The following is a 27,254-nucleotide window of genomic DNA, read 5'->3' as shown; positions in this document are numbered from 1 at the left end:
GGTTCCAAAGTTCAGAACTTGTTTTCAGATGAAGAGGGAAATAACATTACTTTCTTTTTATCTAGAATGAACAGGAAAATAAATGGCATAGTTGAAACTGTTAAAAGTCTATAGCTAATTAAAAGATTTAAGATATTTGTAGTGTGTTCATTCTGTTTGATGGGTTAAATAGAGGAACGTCGGCCACTAAGGCTTCTATATTATCTAAGGGCTAGATGCACAAAAATTTCCAGGCTAGCAACATGGGATTTTGACAGGTTCTAGCCAGTTTAGTGAGCACTGTATTCGGCAAGAAATGCGCAAAGGAGCTCTGTGTGCTTTTTACAGTTTCCGGTTGCAGACTACGAGAATCATATACAAATGTATTACAAGTAGCTGACTACTATTTACATGCACATTCCGAATGATGCACAGCCGCCTACGAGCGTTGCACAGAACGCAGCCCCTACCTTTTACGAGGAAATTTTTACTGAAGGTCAGGAGCTGTCATAGCATGACTGTGGCTTCTCGGCGGAGCAGTGCTTTTAATGAAAACGAAGCGTTCCCCTTTTCTTAACAGCTAATAATCACAGCTTTGATTTCTAATATAAACTTGTATTCCCTCTGTCCAGTTTAAACTGCACAGCGTCTCATGAAATAAAGCTACACATGGCTTTCTCGCATACATATAAAAGCCACGTGTGCAGTGAAACGCTATAGAGATGTGTCTATAGTACTCACTGTTCTGGGCACACAGTTGAAGTTGTTTTTCTTGTTTCTGTTTACTGCTTCTGTTTGTCCTGGACAGATTTTTTTGAGGCATGGTATAGGGGGATGTTTGCCAGCCAGCTGGTGGACCCGGTGACCCACAAGAAGCTTGTAGCTATGTTTGTGAATTGCTGTGGAGGTACATCCATAGCGCAAGTGACCATATTTGCCGGTATAAAAAAAAGAGGACACCTGTCACACCCTGCCACGCCCCTGCCATGCCCCTGCACCACAGTGTCACCTTGATGCCCCCCCCCCCCCAAGAAAGCCAGATTCCCTCTCTCTCCCTAGTTCACTCCATCCACATCCCTTCTCCTCCCCTCCCATACATTATCGTGCCTGGTGGTCTAGTGGCCTCCGGGCAGGAAAGAGCCCCCTCTTTCCTGCCTAGCTCTGTGTAGACCTCTCGCTCCCAGTGCTGCTTCAAAATGGCTGCTGAGAGTTCAAGTGATGACCTTGCAAGGTCACCACTTGAACTCTATGCAGCCATTTTGAAGCAGCGCCAGGATCGAGAGGTCTAGGGCTCTTTCCTGACCCAAAGAGGCCACTAGACCACCAGGGCACGACGATAAGGTACAGGAGGGGAGGGGAGGAAATCCTGAGGCCCGCTTGCTCGCTCGCTCGCAAGCCAGCCTGCCTGCAAACCCGGACAAACAGGCAGGCTGGCAAAACCTACTTGGACGTCCCATGGTGTCCTCAAAAAGAGGACATGTCCAGGTAAAACTGGATGTGTGGTGTCAGCATTTATTGTTGCTGACATATGGTAACCCTAGTTCTCGGCATGCGCAATACAGGCACGGTTAGTGAGTGGCTGCCCAATCATGTGCTGGCGCTTCCCATACTGATCTGCTTTCTGTAAGTTGCAAGCAGCTCATTTGCATGCGATTTTGTTTGAATATGGCTTGCTATTTGCAACCTGGTAACTTTTACCAAGGATTAAAGAAGCCTCTAGTGAAGTGGTGCTTTCAGTACATTATGACTATGTTATGGGTAAAAAGCATGTTAGCTTCTCTGGGAGAACTTTGTAATGGAAGATATTAAGGTGGTGGATTCACTAAAGATCATACATATAAATTTTTATGACAACAATAACAACTAGAGTTACTAACATGTCCAACTATGTTAGCATATTCTAATGTTATTCCTTTATAAGTCACCCAAGGCCACATTTGAACAGCCTACAGATCTGCAAGCTTTGAAAATTCAAGCAGCTAGGGGAACATGAGTACTTTTTACCCATGAACTTTTGCATCTGCTTTGAAGCAGGTACAAAATAATGAAGACTACTACTACTACTTAACAGGCTCATTTTCAAAGCTCATACACTTACAAAGTTTCATAGGTTACAATGGAACTTTGTAAGTCTAAGCAGCGGCGTAGCGAGGCCGGCTGACACCCGGGGCGGGTCGCCGCTGCGCACCCCCCCGGGTGCAGCACGGCGCACCCCCCCCCCTTGGTGCACGCAAACCCCCCCCCCCCCGGAGTGCATCTTTACCGCTAGTGCTCCGCCCCGCCCCGCCAAGTGCACGTTGTCTCTGGGAGCTGCGTCGGCTTCGTTGGTTCCCTGCTTTCTCTGCCCCGGAACAGGAAGTAACCTGTTCCGGGGCAGAGAGAGCAGGTAACCAGCGGCGCCGACACCCCTCCAGCACGTGCACCCGGGGCAGACCGCCCCACCGCCCCCCCCTTCCTACGCCACTGAGTCTAAGAGCTTTGAAAATATGGAATGAACACTTCCTCTTCATCCAGTCCAGACCAGTGGGATTTTCCCTCCAGCCAGTACATAGGGAAAGGGAAATGGGACTTGATATACCACCTACCTGAGGTTTTTGTAACTACATTCAAAGCGGTTTACATATATTCAGGTACTTATTTTGTACCAGGGCAATGGAGGGTTAAGTGACTTGCCCAGAGTCACAAGGAGCTGCAGTGGGAATCAAACTCAGTTCCCCAGGATCAAAGTCCACTGTAGTAACCACTAGGCTACTCCTCCACTCCAGAGAATAGCCAGAGAATCCTGCTCATCTTCCTTATATATGCAGGTGTAACCAGGAAGCAAATCAGTAGGAGACATATCTGGAGCAGCAAATAAGAAAATATAGTCCAATCAAGAGAAAGAGTTGTGTGGTATTTAGTGAAAGGCGAAGTCCAAGTAGGTGGGATGTTATATGTATTTATTTGCATTTGTATCCCACATTTTCCCACCTATTATCCTCCATGAGTCCATAAAGTCCCAGGTTTGAAGTCAATTCTGGAGAGCATCTGCAGCCTTAAGTGGTCTGAATTTCGCTGTTGACTTGTGGTCCAGTAGCGGGTCCAAAGGGAGATTTATATCTCCACCCATTATGATAAAGTCAGCCCCAGTAAGAACTATTTGTTGAGACAGAACATTAAAGAATGATGGCTGATCTCTATTAGAAGCATATGTGTTAACAAGAGCATACTTTTTCTGACTAATATTAATAGAATAATCCAGTGACCTTCATAATTTATCACATCTGAAATGATAGTATACTGTAATGATTTTGCTGATAACTTCATAATACCATTCCTTTTACCTTTTGCTGATGAAAAGAAGCAATCATTAACCCAATCTTGTTTTAACCTTTTTGATTCTGCTCTAGATAAATGGGTTTCTTGAATAAAAACCACTGAAGGGTTAAACTTTTTGAAATATAATAGTAGTTTTTTTATGCTTAATTGGGCGATTAATTCCCTTCATATTCATTGATAACACATGTGGAGGGGCATTTTCAATATGACATCTAAATCCGACTTTGGACATTATGCGGAAAACGTCTAAAACTCCAGTAGCGAACATGGCCATTTTTGAACCTGAAAAAGTCTACCTTTTTTTCGAAAATGGCCATTTGCTAGACATTTTTGTGCCCAGTGCGTCTATCATTTTGGACCATTAAAAAAAAAACCAACACGTCCAAGTTAAAAACACACAAAATCAAACCTTTGGGATGTAGGAGGAGCCAGCATTTTTAGTAGACTGGACCCACAGACATCTCAGAAGAGCATTGGGGTGCCCTAGGGAGTACTGCAGTGGACTTCACATAAAGGTCCCAGGTACACATCTCACTGTTACCCCATTATATTGTGTGGTGAGCCCTCCAAAACCCACCAAAAACATTCTGTACCCAACTGTATAGCACTACAATAGCCATTATGCCCACAGGTGTCATCTATATGTAGGTACAGTAGGTTTTTGGTGAGTTTGGAGGGCTCACATGTTCCACCACAAGTGTACTAGTTAGAGTGGGATATGGGCCTGGAACCTCTTCTCTACAGTGCACTGCACCAACCACTAGGCTACTCCACGGACTGCTTGCTGTTCTATTAGGACTGGCCATGACATCTGAAGCTGTTATAGAGGCTGGCATGTACTGTTTCTTTCACATCTTTGGGGGGTGGGAGGGGGTCAGTGACCACTGGGGTAGTAAGGAGGGGTCATGCCTTAATCCCTCCAATGATCATCTGGTCTTTTAAGGCACTGTAGTGATAAAAACAGGTCTAGACCAAAACCTGTAAATTGTAGCCCTGGACCTTTTTGTTTTGTTCTATTATGGCAGAAAAATGTCCAAGTGTTAGGAACACCCTAATCCCACCCCTAACATACCCCCGACATGCCCCCTTGTGATTTGGATGTGCTGCCAAGTAACTGCTCTAAAAATGTCTTTAAAATGGGTTTAGAAAATAGCAGTTTGGACATTTTGGCATATAAAACATCTGAATGACGCGTTTTGCTGCTTCTTAGATGTTTTTCTGTTTCAAAAATGAGCCCCTAGGAAACTACTCATGATTTAAATAAGATAAATCAAAATACAGTTCTCTGCTGAGAGTTAAGAAGCAAAAGATAAATGCAATAATAATGTCATACAACAGAACAAACCGACGTGTGCTGAAAACATCAGAATACATTTCAAAAACAACTAACAGGCTTATTTTCGAAAGAGAAGGGTGCCCATCTTTCGACACAAATCGGGAGATGGGCGTCCTTCTCTCAGGGTCGCCCAAATCGGCATAATCGAAAGCTGATTTTGGGCGTCCCCAACTGCTTTCCATCTCAGGGACGACCAAAGTTCCCGGGAGCGTGTCGGAGGCGTAGCGAAGGCGGGACTTGGGCGTGCCCTGACGAGCACTTGGCCAACTTTACTTGGTCCCTTTTTTCTTACAACCAAGCCTCAAAAAGGTGCCCGAACTGACCAGATGACCACCGGAGAGAATCGGGGATGACCTCCTCTTACTCCCCCAATGGTAACTAACCCCCTCCCACCCTCAAAAAACAACTTTAAAAATATTTTGTGCCAGCCTCAAATGTCATACTCAGTTTTTGTGGGTGCAGTGCACTTCAGGCAGGCGGATCCAGGCCCATCCCCCCCCCCACCTGTTACACTTGTGGTGGTAAATGTGAGCCCTTCAAAACCCACCAGAAACCCACTGTACCCACATCTAGGTGCCCCCCTTCATCCCTAAGGGCTATGGTAGTGGTGTACAGTTGTGGGGTTTGGGGGGCTCAGCACCCAAGGCAAGGGAGCTATGCACTTGGGAGCAATTTGTGAAGTCCACTGCAGTGCCCCCTAGGGTGCCCGGTTGATGTCCTGGCATGTGAGGGGGACCAGTGCACTACGAATGCTGACTCCTCCCATGACCAAATGGCTTGAATTTGGTCATTTCTGAGATGGGTGTCCTCGGTTTCCATTATCGCCGAAAATCAGAAACGACCAAGTCTAAGGACGACCATCTCTAAGGTCGACCTAAATTTCAGGATTTGGGCGTCCCTGACTGTATTATCGAAACGAAAGATGGACGCCCATCTTGTTTTGATAATATGGGTTTCCCCGCCACTTCACGGGGCCATCCTGCGAGGACATCCCCAGGAAAACTTGGGCGTCCCTTTTGATTATGCCGCTCCACGGGAACAAAAAAAAGTGGGAGTAACATATCCAACCACATAAACCCTAATGAGAAGGATAAATGGGGGTCAAGGCGGGGGGGGGGGGGGGTAGAAGAAAGGCAGGCACAATATGAATAGAATATATCGAGTGTTTTGATAATGCATATTACAGTTTTATACAGATATACACGTATTAGCATACTACATCAGTCATGTTGTAGCCATTTGTGAGACTTCTTGTTCTAAATATTTTTCCAGAGCCTTGGGATCATGGTAAGATTTTGTTGCATTGTGATTTTCATTATAGCCGGAGCAAATACAAAAATGTAGAATTTTTAAAACAATGGGGTGTGGCCTCTTTTGATGTGGGTTTGTTTGGGCAGGCACCCTATGTGCCCTTTCAGTTTTGAATGGTCTTATCAAAATGAAGTTGAAGTATCTTAATAATAAAACCTTCTATGAACGTGATGATGTTTAGGCCTTCACTGCCCTTAGGTATGCCAAGAACACATAGATTGTTCCTTCTGTTGTGATTGTTAGCATCCTCCAAAGCAGACTGTAGATCCTCTACCATTTTGTAAGTGGAGCGGCAAACCATGTGATTATCCTCTAAAGTACTAATTCTGTTTTCTGCCACATCAAGCTGATTTTCAATTTGTGTAAAGCAGTTATTGAGTTGGGCCACATCTGATTTAATACCTTTAATTGTTGCATTATTTTCAGTGAGTAGCGAACTAATCTTGTGGGTTGTATTCAAGCAAGTTGAGGAGCATCTCATGAGGTATCAGTTCCTTGATCCATTCTAGTACAGAGTCCGAAAGGCCCACAGCACTGGGGTGTTGATTACTGCTCCTTTAGATGAAATTTGCTTGGGGTTGGATAAGCATTTTTTTAATATATCTGCAGCATTTGATACATTGGATCATCGACTGTTGCAACATCGCTTACAGGCTTATTTTCGAAAGAGAAGGGCGCCCATCTTATGACACAAATCAGGAGATGGGCGTCCTTCTCCCACAGTCACCCAAATCAGCAGAGATCTTATAAGCAAACCCAACCTCTCAAGACCACTATTGGCGTCCTATCTTTTTTGGGAGATAGTACTGGCAGGGGCAGGAGCAATGGTGGAAGATCAAGAATAGAACGTTTCCCTGGCAGGATTGACCAGTCCACAGCTCTGACAGCTCTCCTCAGCCAGCCACCAGGCAATACTGGCAGCTTGTTAACTTTTCCATGGTAAAGGTGGGACTGCTTCTGTGCTTTGGGTTGGAAAATGGCTGTGCATCACTTTGCATGCACATTTGTATAGTAATTAGCTGATTATAATAGCTTTGCATTCCGTTTTCATTAGCTGCTACCATGATAGGAAAAGAGCTCGGAGAACCCTTTTGTGCATGTCTTGCTGTATTCCTTGCTCGCTAAACCGTCTAGAACCAGTTTAAAAATCACGTTGCTGTTTCATTAGGTTTTGTGCATCTGGGCTTGCCTGAATTTGATTTCAGGCTCCAGTGGACATGATTTATGTACTGTTTGGGTTTTATTTTGTTTGTTTGCTGTATGTAGTTATAGTTTGTTTTTGTTTGATGTATTTTTTTATTATGTGTGTTGTTTTTGTACTCTGCTCTGGGTAATTGTGGATATAAATTTTAATAAATGAAATGAAAAAAAAAATGAAATCTTGTTAAGTTGCTCAGAGATATTGGAAGCAGTACCAACACCATGTTTGCTCGATGAACTCTTGCATAGAGAAACCAACTCCAGTTTTTGTTGTTTTATACCAGAACTCGTGTTGAATGCTGTATCTATCTTACTTTGCTGTTGAGATTCTTATAAAATGAGCCTCAGTAAGTAATCACACTCAGAAGAACTTTGAAAATTATGATTTTAAACCAAGTGCCTGTGGAGCCTCACTTCTATTCTGCTATCCAAAAACAGCGCTCAAGCGCTCCTCTCAGGGTTTGGTTTGATAGGGGATGCAGAAATGTGGGCGTCTTCACCATGGTGAATAAGGGGCAGCTTCCCTCATTTGATCAAGTGAGGAAATGCTGGGCTCTGCCTTACTCTCATTTTTTTTTGCAGTACTTACAGGTCAGGCATTACTTTGCATAGCTCGGTAGGTCACAGCACAGGTCGCTGACCTGGACAGATTCAGATAGGGAAATTCTAAGGGTTTCCCACAAAACTAATACACTGTCGAATTGATATAGTATAGTAAGGGTCAGGGCAAGTACAACTGACATTAAACAACTGGCACTGGAATGGACAAGGGATATATAGGAGAAGATATTTCTACAGATGAACTTAATCCCTATTTGTGCAACTGTGGTCTAAATCAAGAGAACAGACATAAGTTATGTAATCTAAAGTTTTGCACAGATCCTGTATCACCAAAGTAAAGGGTGTGAGACTCTGCCTTTGGCAGGATGATGTGCATGACAGATGTGTGGTTGGCAGAGGAACCTGGATCCACAGGTTTTTTTAGAATGCCAGAAACAAAAAGACCTATGGGGAGGGGCCCTGAAAACCATAGAAACTACTTAGATTGTGAGCCCTCCTGGGACAGAGAAATATCCAGTGTACCTGAATGTAACTCACCTTGAGCTACTACTGAAAAAGGTGTGAGCAAAATCTAAATAAATAAATAAAATAAAAATATTGTTGGTTTGGTCACATGGATCTATTCCTTATTACTGCTGGGTAAAGATCTGAACTTAAGAAATTTGGAGGTAATATGAGAATTTGATTTATTCTCTTGTGTTCAAGGTGGTTCTGAAGCATTGGGTGGGGGATAACCTACCTAGCTATCAAGAATAGCAACATCAAATGTTTGAGCTGGGAATATGTGAACTTAGGGATGCATACCAACAAGGTAAGCCAGATTGGATTTATTATAGAAACCAAATGGTTTCCATTGCCTATATAGCAAGGAGCATTGTGCTTTTTCTGCTTTCCCTAGGTGGGAGAGACTTTGACGCAGGGTTCACCATAGATATCACTAGTCCCAGTGGTGTGCTGCAGCCGGCTCGCACCGGCTCGCAAGAGCCGGTTAAATTTATTGGCATCTTGCGAGCTGGTTGTTAGGCAGTGCGAGCTGGCTCGCCTGTGCTCCCCTGCTCGTCCATCTTCCGTCTGCCCTCTGCAGCTCTGCTCCCCGATAGCCCTGTTTCCTCCCTGCGCCGCCGCCCTGCCTTTAAAAATTTTATTTTCCCTCGAGGCGCGCCGGCGTTGAAGCGAAGACAGCAGGCTCAGCTCGGTTCCAGCCTTCGTTCCATTCCTTCGCATCATGGCTCCGCCCTCGCCTGACGTATTTCCTGTTTGAGTGAGGGCGGAGCCATGATGCAAAGGAACGGAACGAAGGCTGGAACTGAGCTGAGCCTGCTGTCTTCGCTTCAACGCTGGCGCGCCTCAAGGGAAAATACAATTTTTAAAGGCAGGGCGGTGGCGCAGGGAGGAAACAGGGCTATCGGGGAGCAGAGCTGCAGAGGGCAGACGGATGATGGACGACTGGGGGAGCGGGGAGGGCTGGAAGAAGGCAGATGGAGGGGAGGAGGGCAGGGGGGAGATGAGGGTTGCTGGACATGGGGGGATGGCAGCGGGAGAGGAGGGTTGCTGGACATGGGTGGGTGGGTGGATGGAGGGCAGGGAAAGGGAGGGTTGCTGGACATGGGTGGATGGAGCCAGGGCAGGGGAGAGGAGGGTTGCTGGACATGGGTGGGTGGATGGAGGGCAGGGGAAGGGAGAGTTGCTGGACATGGGTGGGTGGAGCCAGGGCAGGAGAGAGGAGGGTTGCTGGACATGGGTGGGTGGATGGAGGGCAGGGGAGAGGAGGGTTGCTGGACATGGGTGGGTGGATGGAGGGCAGGGGAAGGGAGGGTTGCTGGACATGGGTGGATGGAGCCAGGGCAGGGGAGAGGAGGGTTGCTGGACATGGGTGGATGGAGCCAGGGCAGGGGAGAGGAGGGTTGCTGGACATAGGTGGATGGCAGGAGGAGAGGAGGGCTACTGGAGATGGGTGGGTGGATGGAGGGCAGGGGAAGGGAGGGTTGCTGGACATGGGTGGGTGGAGCCAGGGCATGGGAGAGGAGGGTTGCTGGACATGGGTGGATGGCAGGGGGGGAGGAGGGTTGCTGGACATGGGTGGGTGGATGGAGGGAGGGCAGGGGAAGGGAGGGTTGCTGGACATGGGTGGGTGGAGCCAGGGCAGGGGAGAGGAGGGTTGCTGGACATGGGTGGATGGCAGGGGGGGAGGAGGGTTGCTGGACATGGGTGGATGGCAGGGGGGGAGGAGGGTTGCTGGACATGGGTGGGTGGATGGAGGGAGGGCAGGGGAAGGGAGGGTTGCTGGACATGGGTGGATGGAGCCAGGGCAGGGGCGAGGAGGGTTGCTGGGCATGGGTGGATGGAGGGCTATTTCCAGTAACACCTTTGGGCTCATTTTCGAAAGAGAAGGGCATCCAAAAAGCGACACAAAAGGCACATGGGCATCCCTGCGAAAGAAGGTCGTCCAAATCCAATAATCAAAACAGGGCCGTAAAGACGTCCTCAGTGCGTGGTCACCCATCTAAGGACGTCCCCACAGGGGGCATGTTAGGGGCATGTTATGGGCAGTCAGTGGCATAGCAAGGGCGGGGCGGTCCGCCCCGGGTGTCAGTGGGTGGGTGGGGGTGCTCCGCTCCCGCTGCTCCCTGCCTTCCATCTTACCTTAAAAAAAAAACTTGTGAAGCATCGTTGCAGGCAGCGCCTCACGTCTGCCCTGCTGGTAAAAGAAGTAAATCTCTTCTCCTTGTCGTCGTCGGGTCTCACTGTGTCCCGCCCTCCTCTGAGGTAACTTCCTATTTCCGCGAGGGCAGGACTCAGTGAGACCCAACGACGAGGAGGAGAAGAGATTTACTTCTTTTACAAGCAGGGCAGACGCGAGGCGCTGCCTGCAACAACGCTTCACAAATTGTTTTTTTAAAGGTAGGGTGGTGGCAGGAGAGTCGGGTCGGGGTGGGGGTTCTCAGATGGGAGAGGGGTGTTGTGGGGGTTCTCAGATGGGAGAAGGACTGAAGTGGGGAGGGGGTTCTCAGATGGGAGAAAGGGACTGGGGTGGGGAGGGGAGGGGTGTTCTGGGGGTTCTCAGATGGAGAGGGGAGGGGGTTCTCAGATGGAGAGGGGAAGGGGTTTTCAGATGGGAGAAGGGGACTGAGGTGGGGAGGGGGTTCTCAGATGTGAGAGGAGAGGGATGTTGTGGGGGTTCTCAGATGGGGAGGGGGTTCTCAGATGGGAGAACGGGACTGGGGTGGGGTGTTGTGGGGCTTCTCAGGTGGAAAGGGGAAGGGGTTTTCAGATGGGAGAAGGGGACTGGGGTGGGGGGGTTCTCAGATGGGAGAAGGACTGGAGTGGGGAGGGGGTTCTCAGATGGGAGAACGGGACTGGGGTGGGGTGGGGAGGGTGTTGTGGGGGTTATCAGATGGGGAGGGGGATTCTCAGATGGGGAGGGGAAGGGGTTCTCAGATGGGAGAAGGGGCTGGAACTGGGGGTCTGAGAAGGGATCATGAGGGAAAATGGGGCAAGCCTGAGTCAGGTGGGAGAAGGGGTCGGGCTGAAAAGGGGGGCCCTAATGCAAGGCATGTGGACGAAGGGGGCTGGAACTGGGGGCTGAAAAGGAGGGTAGGTGGGATAAGGGGGCTAGCACTGGGACTGGGGGGCTGAAAAGGGGCAGGGGCTGAAACTGTGGGGACTGGGGGCTGAAAAGGAGACAGGAAGAAGTGGCTGGGGCTGAAGCTCGGGACTGGTGAGAGAAAAGGGCTGGTGTTGAAACTTGGGGCTGAAAGGGGCCAGGGAGAAGTGGCTGGGGACTGGTGAGATAATGGGGCTGGAACTGGGGGCTGAAAAAAAGGGGCAGAGAGCGGGGACAGATCCTGGATGGAAGGGGGAGTGAGAGGGAGGGCAGACCCTGGATGGATGGGAGAGGGAGGGCAAATGGTGGATTGAAGGGGCAGAGAGAAAGGGCAGACTGGATGGAAGGGATAGAAAGGGCAGACAGTGAATGGAAGGGGGAGGGAGAGAGAGGGCAGACAGGCAGATAGTGGATGGAAGGGGCATTGATAGAGGGCAGATGTAGATGGAAGGAGCAGGGAGAGAGGGTAGACATTGGATGGAGGGGACAGCAGAGAGGGCAGACACTGGATGGCAGAGAGAGAATAATAAATGTTTATAATAGAACATGTAACCAAGGTAATGTTTTTACTGGACTAATTTTAATACATTTTGGCTAACTTTCGGAGAACAAAACCCCCTTCCTCAGGTCAGGATAGGATACTGTAACAGCACTATACTGTATTGACCTGAGGAAGGGTGTTTTGGCCTCTGAAAGCTAAATGTATTAGTCCAATAAAATAGTATTATTTTATTTTCTATATTTGTTTTATTTCTATTTGTTAAAGTCTCCAATGACCTATTACTGGCTAAATCCAGAGGTCAATATTCCATCCTCATCCTTCTTGATCTTTCCGCTGCTTTTGACACTGTCGATCACAGTATATTTCTCGATACCCTGTCCTCACTTGGATTCCAGGGCTCTGTCCTTTCCTGTTTTTCTTCCTACCTCTCACTCCGCACCTTTAGTGTTCACTCTGGTGGATCCTCTTCTACTTCTATCCCTCTGCCTGTCGGCGTACCTCAGGGTTCTGTTCTTGGTCCCCTCCTCTTTTCTATCTACACTTTTTCCCTTGGTTCATTAATCTCATCACATGGCTTTTCCTACCATCTCTATGCTGATGACTCCCAAATCTACCTTTCTACCCCTGATATCTCACCTTGCATCCAAACCAAAGTTTCAGCGTGCTTGTCTGACATTGCTGTCTGGATGTCTCAACGCCACCTGAAACTAAATATGACCAAAACCGAGCTTCTCATTTCCCCCCCCCCCCAAACCCACCTCCCCGCTCCCCCCGTTTTCTATTTCTGTTGATGGCTCTCTCATTCTCCCTGTCTCCTCAGCTTGAAACCTTGGGGTTATCTTTGACTCTTCTCTCTCCTTCTCTGCTCATATCCAGCAGACCGCCAAGACCTGTCGTTCCTTTCTTTACAACATCCGTAAAATCCGCCCCTTTCTTTCTGAGCACTCTACCAAAACCCTCATCCACACCCTTGTCACCTCTCTCGTTTGGACTACTGCAATCTGCTTCTTGCCGGCCTCCCACTTAGTCACCTCTCCCTTCTCCAGTCGGTTCAAAAACTCTGCTGCCCGTCTCGTCTTCCGCCAGGGTCGCTTTACTCATACTACCCCTCTCCTCAAGTCGCTTCACTGGCTCCCTATCCGTTTTCACATCCTGTTCAAACTTCTTCTACTAACCTATCAATGTACTCACTCTGCTGCTCCCCAGTATCTCTCCACACTCGTCCTTCCCTATACCCCTTCCCGTGCACTCCGTTCCCTGGATAAATTCTTCTTATCTGTTCCTTTCTCCGCTACTGCCAACTCCAGACTTCGCTCCTTCTGTCTTGCTGCGCCCTGTGCCTGGAATAGACTTCCTGAGCCCCTACGTCTTGCTCCATCCTTGACCATCTTTAAATCTAGATTGAAAGCCCACCTCTTTAACATTGCTTTTGACTCATAACCACTTGTATCCACTCGCCTCCATCTACCCTCCTCTCCTCTTTCCTCTCGCCTCCACCTACCCTCCTCTCCTCTTTCCTCTACACATTAATTGATTTGTTTGCTTTATTTTTTGTCTACTAGATTGTAAGCTCTTTGAGCAGGGACTGTCTTTCTTCTATGTTTGTGCAGCGCTGCTTTACGCTTTGTAGCGCTATAGAAATGCTAAATAGTAGTAGTAGTAATTTGTAAAGTGGTGATTGGTACTTGTTAGTTTTTTTCAAATTTACATCTGCTGTCTTTATATTTTGCACAGTACTAGGGGACATTTTCTGTTTCTGTGGTGTTGCATTGTATGCAGAGTCTGGCATCTTGGGGGTTCAGTTTAATTTTTGTCTAAATAGAAAGCTTATTATTACTTATTCTATAGTGGATTAGGGTGTATCTGTGTTTGTGAAAAAGACATGGCTTTCAGTTGGCATTGACTGTGCAGGATCGACAATCTGTATTATTCTTCCTGGTTTCATTTTACAATAGGTGAATTTATGTTCTAGTGTTCACTGTAGTGTTTAAGATGCTTTCCTTTCCTTTGTGTGACTCGTAGAAATTACTGCTTATGGTATGGTAGAATTGCTCTATAGGTGTTGAGTGTTTTGAATTCTCGGCATGCCTAGTACGAGATTTTGGAGGTGGGTGTTAAAAAATGACCGGCCCCGGGTGTCAACTACCCTAGCTACGCCACTGTGGGCAGTGTTATGAGATGGGCACCTCCAACGTATAACGGATTGTGAAATGGTTTTGCATGGGCGGGAACATGGGTGTCCTTAGCTAGACCTGAAATAAAAGCGACCAGGTAAGGGGTAAGTCGTCTTTAGACCCATTTGCGATTTTGTGGAGTTGGAGAGTGGCGAGATCGTTGTTGGGAGAGAAAGCTGAATCGTTGTTTGGAGAGAAAGCTGAGAGTTTGTTGAGTACCTCTTACCTTTGTCTGTGTGCCCTAATCAGAACGTTCTCACCCTCACCTGCCTCTTTTGTGTTTTACCTTTTCAGCTTTCCCTACCCCTTCTAGCCTCCAAACCCAGACACTACATTCCTTCCTCTATCTCCCCCATCCCCTCTCCCTATCCCTCTCCCTCTCCAGTCACTGTCCCCAAATTCATCTTTAATTTCCTTACCTGTTTGTTGTCTCTGTTTGTCTCTTTGTCCTGTGTGCTGCTGCAGCATTTCTCTGTGTTTGTGAAGACTGTCATTTGCTGCTTGGAGAATGAGTGGCTAGAGGGTATGGCCGGAGTTTGTAGTGGGTCAGAGAGTGCTTGCAGTGTGGCTCTGCTGTGTGTGACCACATTGTTTGTTGGTGGTGGGAGAGTGAGTGTCAGCTTCTGTTTGTTGCTACTGTGTTTCACCAGGTTGGTAGGGAGAGGTGAGCACTGGTGGCACTGCATTGCACCTGTAGTGTGTGGAAATGGAGGCACTAAATGCACAGGTGGCTTACATGTTGGAGGGAGAGGGGAGGCACCACAGGCGGAACTCACGCCCCAGAGTTTTCAGGCCCTGTAGCAGTTTCCTAGACCTCACTGACCTGTAGTGTCTCACTAGGTACCGGTTTGATAGGGCTGCCATTCAGCACCTTTGTGAGCAGCTTCAACCCCTCTTGCAGCCCAGGACCCATAGGAACAATCCCATCCCTGTACACCTAAAGATCACTGCTTCTCTTATCTTTTCTGGCCACTGGGAGTTTCCAGTCTGTCCTATCTGTGAACACTGGTCTCACCCAGGCTTCCATTTCTAACTGCCTCACCCAGTTCCTTGATGTCTTCCTTACCCACACCTCTGAGTACATCACCTTCCCCACCACCCCCCAGGCCCTGCAGAACAACATGGCTGACTTCTACGCCGTAGCTCGCTTCCCCTCGGTCATAGGCACCATTGACTGCACACATGTCGCACTCAGACCCCCCCCCCCCCCCGGGAATGAGAGGCCACATAATAACAGGAAAGCATTCCACTCACTCAATATGCAAGTTGTATGTGACGCCCAGGGGGAGATTCTAGACCTGTGTGCCCGATACCCAGGTTCCACCTATGACGCCTATATATTGCAGCAGTCAGGAATCTTCCACAGGTTTGACCGAGGGGAGATCACCGGCGGATGGCTCCTTGGTAAGTGCAGCATGGATCTGCCCAAACTATACCTCCTCCACCGGGCAACCCTCAGCACTGTCTCCCTCCAGCTCACTCCACAACCCACTATTCCCCCCCCCCCACCTCCACAAGGTACCCACTCCAAACAATATACACTCATCTTTCTCATCCTCTTTCTCCCCAAAGGTGACATAGGCTACCCACAGCAGATTTGGCTCATGACCCCCATAGTGCTCCCTCAAACAGGACTGGAGGAGAACTACAACAGTAGACATCGGACCACACATGGCATCATCGAGAGCGTACCTTCGGACAACTTAAGAACAGGTTCCGATGTGTGGACCGTTCTGGAGGGGAGCTCCTGTACAGCCCCCAAAAGGTGGCAAAGATATTCCTGGCCTGCTGCATGCTACATAATTTGGCAATGCGCAAAGAGGCCCTCCCAGAAGAGCCACAGCAACCGCAGCAGCATGGCCCAGATGAAGAGGATGAGGAGCCCCCTCCCCCTCCCGCCCACAGAGCAGAGCAGAGTGCACACCAGCTGGGGTCAGAACCAGGCAAAGACTCATCGAGACAAGTTTTGTGTGAGAGTAAGTTGACATTTATTGCTATCACATACTAGTTACACACCACCACCACCACCCTGCCTCCCACCACCATCACCCGCTCGGTGCATATTCCCCTCCCTCACACGCCTTCCTCCCATCTCCCAGCACCCCCCACCATGTCCCATCACTTTCCCTGGCCCCGTCTCTGTCTCCTCCCCCTCCCACCGTGTTTCTGAGCAGCTGGTGGCAGTCCAGCTGTCGGTGCTGCAGGGGAACTCTGTTGAGAGTCCTCCTCTGATGAGGTCCCACCGTCCTCTGTGTCCACAAGGCAGCCTGCTGCCTTGGCTGCCCTGTGGAAGTCCGGCCACCTTGTGATCTGTGGTTTGCCCTGCAACCTGGGCACAGGACCCAGAAGGGGAGCTGGTGTGATGGCTGCTGGACCAGTGGCTGGGGGGGGGGGGGGGGCTGAGGATCTCAAGCTCCTCTTCTTTGCGGGTGGTTGCTGTGCAGTGGTGGAAGTAGATGGCACTTATTGCTGCATCAGGGCTGTACTATGTGCTTTCAGGTCACAGTGTAGGCCCTCGATGCTGTGCTCCAGCCATTGGAGCTGCTGTACTGCTTCCCATTGCAGCTCCAATTTCTGGCGCCGGTAATCTTCCAGGTGCACATTGTGGCCCAGCAATTGTGTTTCAAGGCGCAGTAGCTGCCTTCTCTGGCTGGATGGCCTCTGCTGAGGATGTGCCCCCCCCTTCTGCATCTTCTTCCTCTGTGCCACCATCGGCAAAGGCTGTGGGTGGTGTAGGGAGAGCCTCTGCTGTGGGTGGTGTAGGGAGAGCCTCTGCTGTGGGTGGGGGAGGGAGAGCCGGCGTTGCTGGGTCCTGTGGTTCCACCCCATATGACTGGTCCTGTGTGCTTTCTTGTGCAGGCACACCTCCAGGCCCACTGGTTTGCTGCTCTGTGTGCTGTTCAGTGTGCTGGGGCTGGTGGCCACTAGGACCAGCTTCTGCCTCTGACTGGCTGTCATCACCTCCATAGCAAAAGGGGAGGACATGTGTTGGTCAAAATAACCCACTTTTGTTTTTCAGCATTCATATACATAGCCCCACACGGTAAAACCCAGCAAAGAGATGGTGAGGAATGGGATTGGCAGTTAACCCACAGATGTCATTGTACATGGTACAGAGCTGGAGACGAGGAGCGCAGTGTACTACAGAGACTGATTTGGAAGAGAGCCACACAGGCAGGTGGGTAGACATAGAACTGTGGAAGGAGTGCAGAAGACACAGTGGCTACAGCACAGAGGTGTAGGAAGGAGATATGCAGAGTTTGGTGATGGGAAAAGAGGAGGGAGTGGGGAAGGCCCCCAAAACAGTGAAACAGTGGTAACCTACACACACATAGCTGGAAACCCTCTCCACCCTGCACCTGGCTACTCCCTGTGTCATGGTCTGTAATGAATAGTGATTTGTATTGCATGTGGTGTTCTCACCCCTTCCCCTACTTAGGAGCACCACACTGTCCCCCACTTGTGGAAAACAGAGTGTAGTGCAGCACAACAGACACCCCAGCTTCCTAATGGTCAACCTACCTGAGCCCTCAGGCTGTGCTGATGTGTCCAGGGACCCAATGCCATGGATCCCCTCCTGGGGCAAGAGCCCATGAATGATGCATTCTAGGGGGGTCAAGTTAGCAGTGTCATCTGCTGGGGGGTTGGCACCAGCCTTCTTCCTCACATCACACCTGAGACGGTGCCACTTCCGCTTACAGTCTTCCACATCCCTGCCACAGTGGAAGACTGCGTTGACCCGGTCCCTCACTGCCTCCCATTCTCTCTGCTTTGTTTGTAGCAGCCAGCCTCTGGCCCATGGGAGCAAAGAGATGTGTGTGCCTTCTCTGTATTTCTTGCACCAGCAGTTCAATTTCAGGGTCACTGAAATTACCCTTGTGGGTGGGTGCCTGTTTTGGTGCCATTCTAACAATGTGATGCAAAGATTTGAAAATACTGAGAAGGACGCTTAAATAGTGTCCCAGGGACGTCCATGTAAGAGCGGGATAGGCGTCCCCAAGAAGGACATCCTAATTTCGATTATTGACAAAATCCCTAAACGTCCCCAGCTGCTCTGCTGATTTGGGCGTCCTCATTTCAGTTATTAGTGGGAACTATGGATGTCCCCAGCTGCTCTGTGTTTTGGACGCCCTAATTTTGATTATAGGTGGAGGAGTGTGGTAGCCGTGTTAGTCCACTCTTAAGGTTATCAACAGAAATCAAACAAAATAAAACATGGAAAAGAAATAAGATGATACCTTTTTTATTGGACATAACTTAATACATTTCTTGATTAGCTTTCGAAGGTTGCCCTTCTTCCTCAGATCGGAAAAACGAAGAAGGGCAACCTTCGAAAGCTAATCAAGAAATGTATTAAGTTATGTCCAATAAAAAAGGTATCATCTTATTTTCTTTTCCATGTTTTATTTTGTTTGATTTCTATTGATTATAGGTGAAAATGATAAACGTCTCCAGCTGCTCTTCTGATTTGGAAGTTTGCATTCCCTTTATTGGCACCTCTTTAAAATGGTTTTCTCTGTGCTTGCACTTTAGAGGTTTTTCTTTAGATTATGGGGTGGTATTTCAAAGTGTTTTAGCTTCAGTTATAGTAAACACTGTATGCTTTTGTACACCTGTTTGTTTTTTTGGGGACGGGACTTTTTTTTGCCAATTCTTGAAATATAACTGGTGTGTGTGGGCTTTGTACCTTTCCTTTCCGAAAGTTTCAGACTGGGTGTTAGCTGGTAGCTTAGCATATAATCTGCATTTTCTACATCTGACCAATTCTCCATTCTCTACCCTCCAGGAGGTGCTTGCTGTGTGTGATGCACTCCCTCTCTGCCCCCATTCTCTCCTTTGTTGAAGCAGGCAGCCTCTGGTCCCTTGCAGGGGCGTAGCTACGGGTGGGCCTGGGTGGGCCCAGGCCCACCCAGTCTTTTTCCGACCTTCTCCACGACAACGACAACAGTCTTCTTGCCTGCAGCGGCGAGCGGGCGGGCGTAAACCAGCAAGCAGCCAGGCTCGACTCCGTCCTTCACTTCCTGCCCTCTCTCGGCATCCCGCCCGCCCGAAAGGAAATGACATCAGAGGAAGGCGGGGTGCAGAGAGAGGGCAGCAGGAAGCAAAGGACGGAGTCGAGCCTGGCTGCTTGCTGCTTTTATGGCCGCCTGCCGCTGCAGCTTCGGGAGTGGAGTGGAAGTTAGTGAAAGCCCATCTAGTCCACTGTAAGGAAGGAAGCCATTGGTAAATGTGTTTCCACTCCCCCGCGCAGCCGTCGCCATTCACTCAAAACACAGCAAGCAAACCTGTGAGCTGCTGCATCCACGTTGTCGTTCTTTATTGAGAGAGGGGAGGTGCTGCGAAGGGGGAGAGAGGGGGTGGGGAGACGCCGGATAGAATGGGGAAGGGGATGGAAAGAAACAGGATGGGCAGGGGAGAGAGGAGAATTGCTGGACAACAGGGATTGATGGAGGGGACAGGGGAGAGAGGAAATTTGCTGGAGATGGATGGAGGAGAAGGCAGGGGAGAATGGAGAGTTGCTGGACATGGATGGATGGATGGAGAGGAGGGCAGGGGAGAGAATAGAAATTACTGGACATGAAGCGGAGGGCAGGGGAAGGAGGAGAATTGCTAGACATGGATGGATGGAGGGGAAAGGGGAAAGAGGAAATTTGCTGGGTATGGATGGATGGAGGAGAGGGCAGGGGAGAATGGAGAGTTGCTGGACATGGATGGATGGAGGGGAGGGCAGGGGAGAGAGGAGAATTGCTGAACATGGATGGATGAATGCAGGGGACAGAGGACATTTGCTGGATATGGGTGGATGGAGGAGAGGACAGGGGAGAATGGAGAGTTGCTGGACGGATGGATGGAGGGAGGGAGGGGAGAGAAGTCAGGGAGGAGATGTGCATGGATGGAGGGGAGGGAAGAGAGGAGAAATGTTGGACATGGATGGAGTGGAGGGCAGGGAAGAGAGGAAAAATGTTGGACAAGGATGGAGGGAAGGAAAGACAAAGGAAGGAGATGCACATGGATGGAGGGGAAGGGAGAGAGGAGAAATGCTGGACATGGATGGAGGGGAGGGAAGACTAAGGAAGTAGATGCACATGGATGGAGGGGAGTGAGGAGAAATGCTGGCTATGGATGGAGGGAAAACTGCTGAGTTTAAGGGCTGGTTTGGAACACGGTGAGGGCAGATACTGAAACTCGAGGAAGGATAGGGACAGGGCTACAGATGGTAGACAGGACACATAAGGACACGGGAGGATGGTGGGCATGATGAGAGAAAAAATATCAAATGGAAAGAAGACACTGCATAAAACAGAAGACACTGGGACCAAAGCGAATAGATCAGACAACAAAGGTAGAAAAAGGTATTTTATTCAGAATTTATTAATTGGAATATGTCAGCTTTTGGAAATGTGCATCTGTGATATTTTGCATGTAAGTTTCAATTTTTCTGGTATTGCTGCATGCTGAGTCTGACGTCTTGAGTTAACTTTCCAGTTCAGTATTTTGCCTTCATATTTTTTTTATTTCTAGTTCCTTGTGTCATGTCTGTTGTGTCATGAGTTTTTCATGTGTGATCAAGGTGCAGTATTCTGCTAGCGTGTAGTATTTGCAGCCCTTTTTGTTTTGCTTTTTTTTTTCACGAGGGTAGTGTATTGGTATTTAGAGCCTAGTGTAATTACAGTTCTGCCTTTTCAAGCATAAAGTTGTAGCTCATTCTGTCCTTGGAATTAGTGCTGTTATAGTTTAGTAAGGATATGAGTGTGTTTTTGGACAAGTTTGTGTATAGCATTTTGCAGTGGAGAGATTGTGGGATAATGTAATTATATTTAAAAATATAATTTTTTCCATTAAGTATGTATGTGGTTATACTGATGCAGGGCAGCTGTTGTGCAGACTACTTAGAAATCCATCATCAAATGAATTCTAAGGCATTATTTTGTAGGATCCCAAGAGACACTACTCATACTTATATAGACAGTGCGTGCCCACCCATATTAGCTCTGGGCCCACCCAAAATCTCAGGTCTGGCTATGCCTCTGCTGTGACCTAGCCGGTTAGTGCTTTGGCAGTCAGAAGAGATATTCAGTGGCACTAATTGGTTAAGTGCTGCTGAATATCCTGGTATGGCCAGCTCAGCAAGGTTTAACCGGGCAGGAGCCTCCCTTTGACTTTTTTTATTTTATTGATTTTGGAAGGTATATGACTTTGTATTACCCTGCTTTTACACTGTGATCCTTCTTGTATGGGATTTCCTTGTTAAGTGTGAAATAGATATATGTAAATTAAATTAAACCAAGCCATTCAAATTAACTTGGTTCTCTGAGTAAAATATATGCAAATGAAGGGATGTGTTGGATATCAGACATTTTCTTACTGGAAGAGAGAAGGGGGGGGATTTCCTGGCCTCAGGAGCTCAGGAAGTTTCCTCATTTCTGCTTTAATTCTCCTACAGAAGTGACTGGGACTCAAGGTTTGAACGCCCAGGCTTTCTTCAAGACAGAGAGTGTGATTTCAGGATACAGGGAGAGTCTGAATTGGAGAGGATTCAAAGAGGATCTGATTTAAAATGGAAGTTTCCACCATACATCTAATCTGCATTGGAATTATCTTGTTTGTCAGAATAGACTTTTCATTAATTGGATACATGCTTTAAAACTGGTAGGTTTAATAGAGAGTTGGTATTGTAATAGATAAATTAAAACTTTAATTCCTAGTGAAAGCTGCTCATCCTGTTTTGCATTTAGAGTTAAACAAAGGGGTTTATTTTACAGGTACAGGAACAGACTGTTGCCAAAATACCTGAAGGGGCTTAATGACAAACTATACTTGTCTGATGCCCTCAATGGCCGCCGCTGGCAGTTCCTACAGCGTGGAGTGGATGATTTCCGAGATGGCTATCCACTTCCATCTGACCGCACTTATGTGGAACGAGCAACAGGACCTGCTCCTCTTCTAAATAATGTACCTGAGACTTCAGACACAGTGAGGAAGAGCACAAAGAAAAGGTTTACAGAATATCAGGCATGCTTTTCCAAGCTCCTTCCATTACAGCAGGCCAGGAGAGACTACATTGATTCCATAGAATTCACCCTGGCGCAGCATCCTTTGGCTCTCTACCCCCATTTAGAAGAAAGTGTTCCACCTGAGGTAAGCAAGTTGCATATTTAAAAAAAAACCCTATATATTAATCTCCCAGGAAATAGTTAATTCATCTCACAGGACCAGATGTACTAAATGTTTTATGCATAGACACAAAATGAGAAAAACTATTTAGGACCTCAGGCCCCTAATATCCTTTTAAAATAATATCTGTACAAACTGTACCATTTATATTTTAAGTATAACAACAAAAATGTATTTTTTGCTCAAGACAGAGAGAGAGTTGCAAGCTATCCTTAGAATAAATTAGCAAAAGAAACCTCAACCGCCTGGGAAGCCTACAAAGATGGCATTCCCATACAGGCTTTTATCACAGGTTTCATAAGACACTCCGAAAAAAGCCACAATAGAAAACAACTCCCTAACAGGAAGAAAATTTATTGTAGCCAAAAAACAGAGCAATCTTATATATCAGATATAAAGCTTGAGCAAAACTCTATTCAGTTATTCATTTATTAACTGAAAAAGCAACAACAACAACTGTGCACAGCAAAAAGGTTACTTAACATCAGAACTTTTCAAAATGGATATCCAAAACTTTCATCAATATCACTTATCCCATTCAGTTAAGCTGTAACACAGAGTAGTAGCAGACCAGTGGAAATGGTTGGCTCGAAGCTTGTATGCCATAATGATGAATTCAGGTCCAGACATCCTTTATGTCTGGCCACCAATTGAACTGACGAGGCATCAGGGTTTACAGAAATAGGCACACTCCATGGTGTTTCATGAACAAGTAGCAGTTGTAGTACTCCCCAAGGACAGACATGAGGGGTTTTATTTTGGGCGCAATCAGGGCACGGCAGCATAAAATCTCTGACATCAGCTGCCGTTCTTGGCCACCAATATGCCGAGTAATCTGATGTAGGGTCTTTCGAATTCCTGGATGACCGGCGAGTTGAGAAGAATGGGCCCAAGTCATCACTTTTCGGCGAGATCAGATTGGTACCAGAGTTCTTCCAGAAGGGACTTTCATTGTAGTAAGTGCCAAGATTTTAGCTGGATCCAACATATATTGGAGATTTTCCATGTTCTCAGCCGCTTCGAAAGAGCTAGAGAGTGCATCAGCCCGGGTATTCTTCTTGGCGGGGTGAAAGATCAGGTTGAAGTCAAATCTGGCGAAAAACATAGACCAACAGGCTTGTCGGGGGTTAGTCGTTGGCTTCTTGTAATTACAGGAGGTTTTTTATGGTTAGTAATTATGGTAAATGGATGAATGGATCCCTACAACATGTGCCTCCATTCCTTGAGGGCCAATTTCAAGGCTAGCAATTCTTGATCCCTGACTGATTAGTTTTTTTTTCTAGACGTGAACTTTTTTGGAAAAGAAAAAGCAGGGTCATAGGCGACCTCCAGAGAAGGCCTGGGAAAGGACAGCTCTGGCTCCCACTGAAGAAGCATCTACTTCTACTAAGAAAGGACATGTCAGTTCTGGTCGTTGTAACACTGGGGCTGTGAGAAAAGCCTATTTCAGATCGTGGAAGACCTGTTTGACCTCCCGTGGCCATTTATCCAGATTAGCCCCTTTTTTTGGTAAGAGCAGTGAGAGGCGCTGTGATGGTAGAATAATGGTCAATAAATTGGCGGTAGTAATTAATAAGCCCAAGGAATCGCTGAAGGGCCCGCAGGCTAGGAAGACGGGACCAGTCTTGAATAGCCTGGAACTTCTTGGGGTTCATTTGTAACCCAGAACCTGATATAATGTATCCCAATTTGGTGACTAGACAATTATCACTGAGTCATCGGAGAACCATTCTAACATGTCATATATGTTCTTCAGGAGATGAGGAGAATATTAGTGTATCGTCCAGCTAAACAATGACAAAGGAGTAAAGGAGGTCTCTAAATATCTCATTGACAGAATGTTGGAAGACCGCAGGGGCATTGCATAAACAAAAGGCATTACCAAGTATTCATAATGCCCATCGCGAATGTTGAACGCAGTCTTCCATTCATCTCCTTCCTTAATTTGAATGAGATTATAGGCTCCTCGCAGATCTAATTTAGTAGAAATAATGGCTCTTTGGAGCCTGTCAAAGGGCTCAGAGATGTGTGGTAGATATTGATTCTTGATAGTGATACTATTTAAACCTTGATAATTGATACAGGGTCGGAGTGACCCATCTTTTTTTCCCATGAAGGAAAAGCCTGCTCCGGCAGGAGAGGTGGAAGGATGGATAAAACCCCGTTGTAAATTTTCTTTGATATATGTTGTCATGGGCTCTGTCTCGGGCTGAGACAGAGTATACACATGTCCCTGCGGAGGCATTTTCCTGGGAATTAAATCAGTGGCACAGTCATACGCTCTATGAGGCAGAAGCTTTTCTGGCTGAGTTTTGCTGAAAATCCTCTAAATCCTGGTACATGGTGGCAGTGGTAATCAATGGTCTGACCTGATTTATGTATGAGTGGAAACAAGGAGAACCCCAAGTCACTGTATCGTTAGCTTTCCAATCAATCCAAGGGGAATGGAGTTGAAGCCATGGTAGTCCTAAAACTAGAGGATAAATAGACTTGGAGAGTATATAGAACTGAATAGACTCCTGATGAAGCTCACCAACCTGAAGTGATAGAGAGTTGGAAATGGTGGTGACTAAGCCAGGTAACAGGGGGATGACAAGCTGAGAAGTGGGGATCTGGTATCTTGACACATAAGACAATAAGTTCATCCAGGGTAGTAGGAAGATCTCACCCAGCGAGTTCATCCTTAATTCGTCTGGCTGAACATTGCCAAATTATGGCCACCAGGGCCTCTTGGTTCCATCTGAGTTCTGAGGCTAGAGTCTGGAAGTGAACTGCGTAGGCTCCCACGATGAGAGAGCCTTGTTGAAGATGGAGGAGATCCGCCGCAGCAGAGGAAGGTTGCCCAGGCTCATCGAAGACCAGATGAAATTGTTTTTAAAAGGCTGATAGATCTGAGAGGATGGGATCTTGTTGTTCCCATAAAGGCAACGCCTAGGCCAGGGCTTGTCCCGACAGAAGAGAAACTATATAAGTGAATTTTTTCTCTTAGATCACCGGAAGGATTAAGACATACTCCCATACTCCCCCAGTGGTCACTGACCCCCTCCCACCCCCCAAAGATATGAAAGAAACAGTACACACCAGTCTCTATGACAGCTTCAGATGTTATGGACAGTCCTATTAGAACAGGAGTAGCCTCATGGTCAGTGCAGTGGACTGTAGAGAAAGGGACCTAGGGCCATATCCTACTCTAAGTAGTACACTTGTGGTGGAATGTGTGAGCCCTCCAAAACTCACCAAAAACCTACTATACCTACATATAGGCATAATGGCTACAGTTTGGTACAGTAGGTTTTTGGTGGATTTTGGAGGGCTCACCAAACAATATAAGGTGAGTAATGTGCTCTCTAGGGTGCCCCACTGCTCTGCTGAGATGTCTTTGTGGCCAGTGCCCTCCATATATCCCAATGGCTTGTTTTTGTGCATTTTCCCCTTGTGCTTTTTTTTTTTTTTTCAAAAATAGTTCTAAAAGATAGATGCACTGAGCACAAAAGCATCTAGCAAATGCCATTTTTGAAACATTTTTGCAAAATGTCCAAAATCAGAATAGGATGTCATATCGAAAATGTCCATAACCATCATCTATTATTATGGACCAATGAAATGCTGATGAAAACACAAAATTGATCATTTTTATTTATGTTGTCTTCCCATGATGAAGAACCATTATACATAAAATATCTGGATTGATTGGAAAATCTGATAGTTATTATATGATGATCTTTATAAAAAAAATAATATAGCCATGTTTTTCAAATTTGTTATAAGCATTCTGTTATAAAATTATCTCCCATATATATAAGATAGTATGATAAAAATGAAACACAAACAAAACTGGATTAGCCTGTCCTGTCTCTTAGTTGACACTCCTGTTCCCGTTTCATTGTTCTTCATATATAAATCTTTGTTTAAACATTGTATCAGAAAGTTTTCAGACAGCTGAAAAATAAGGCAAGATCTGTATTTTCTAGCCATTTATATTTATGCTTTTTTATGTCTGGCTTATAGCTGTTTGAAAAAGTTGTGGATACCCTTGACCCGGAGCTGAATACCCTTGACCCGGAGCCGAATATGAATAGTGAGACAGATGAGGAGACCACTGAAGGGCAAGAGCATGAGTGGTTCAGTCCACAGAGAGGAAAAGAGAAGCAGGTGTGCATGACAGCCAAGGATAACAGCACCAAACAGTCTGTGGTGTAAGTATCCAGCATGATCTTTGGAATCGTATATTCCCCATGGTTTATATTTTCAATTTAGCCCTGTGCTCATCTGCATGTTTATGCTTATTTAAAAATTTGATATACCGCTCACCCTTACTTGACCAAAGCAGTTTACAGTACACAAATATAAAAATTAGAAAGGAACTCCGTAAAATCAACAGGAAAGACCTTATTATATTTGTCTAAGAAGTCCAACACTTATACACATAATAGACATACTATCATTAAACTAAAAGAGAGAGAAAACAAAATCTTCCTAAAAGACAGTTCAGGTCTTTATACTTCCGGGTCATAAGTCAAAAGCCTGCTTAAATAAATAAGTTTTCAAAAGCACCTTAAATTTCTTATACTTTACTTCCCCACAGATTTTCCTTGGCAGGCTATTCCAAAGGCCTGGTGCCTGCTAAAAGAAAGCCCTATCACTGCATGAGTTGATGCCTAGACCACTGAGATGTAATCTGTACTGTTGTCACAATTAACCAAAGATGCAATGGTCAAAATGGGTGTAAAATGATATAGGTGTAAACTAAATATTATATGAGGATCAAACATATTAACAAAATAACAAATTAGACAGGATTCTCTGTATGATATTAAGTGAGCGATGGATAATTTGTATTAGAAGATAAGGAGTAAAAAGCCTCAAGAAGCTCCCGGTTAATGCCACAGGAGCAGGATACTTCATCATCAGCAAAAAAGCCTTCTTTGAACAAGAATACAAATATAACAGTGCTCTAAATTGATTTCCAATAATTCATTTAAAGAATTTTACACTATAAAGCAGCTCATGTACTTAGCTGAACAATGTTTTGTCCTCCACGCGCAGACCAACGATGGCCAGCGTTCGTCTAGCGGCATCAGGGTCAGACGGTCA

General features: G+C 46.8%; 1 protein-coding gene across 1 annotated transcript in view; it reads left to right on the top strand.

The window, feature by feature from the left end:
* The window catches only part of FAM47E (family with sequence similarity 47 member E), a 104,463-nt gene that overhangs the window by 27,431 nt on the left and 49,778 nt on the right, over window positions 1–27,254 (top strand). The window contains 2 exon segments of the mRNA XM_030192485.1: window positions 21,749–22,124; window positions 26,169–26,356. Of these exon segments, the coding sequence (XP_030048345.1) occupies window positions 21,749–22,124; window positions 26,169–26,356 (564 nt within the window).

Source organism: Microcaecilia unicolor, chromosome 2 (assembly GCF_901765095.1).
Source record: "Microcaecilia unicolor chromosome 2, aMicUni1.1, whole genome shotgun sequence".
Classification (NCBI taxonomy): Eukaryota; Metazoa; Chordata; class Amphibia; order Gymnophiona; family Siphonopidae; genus Microcaecilia; species Microcaecilia unicolor.
This window is presented reverse-complemented; position numbering and strand designations above follow the sequence as displayed.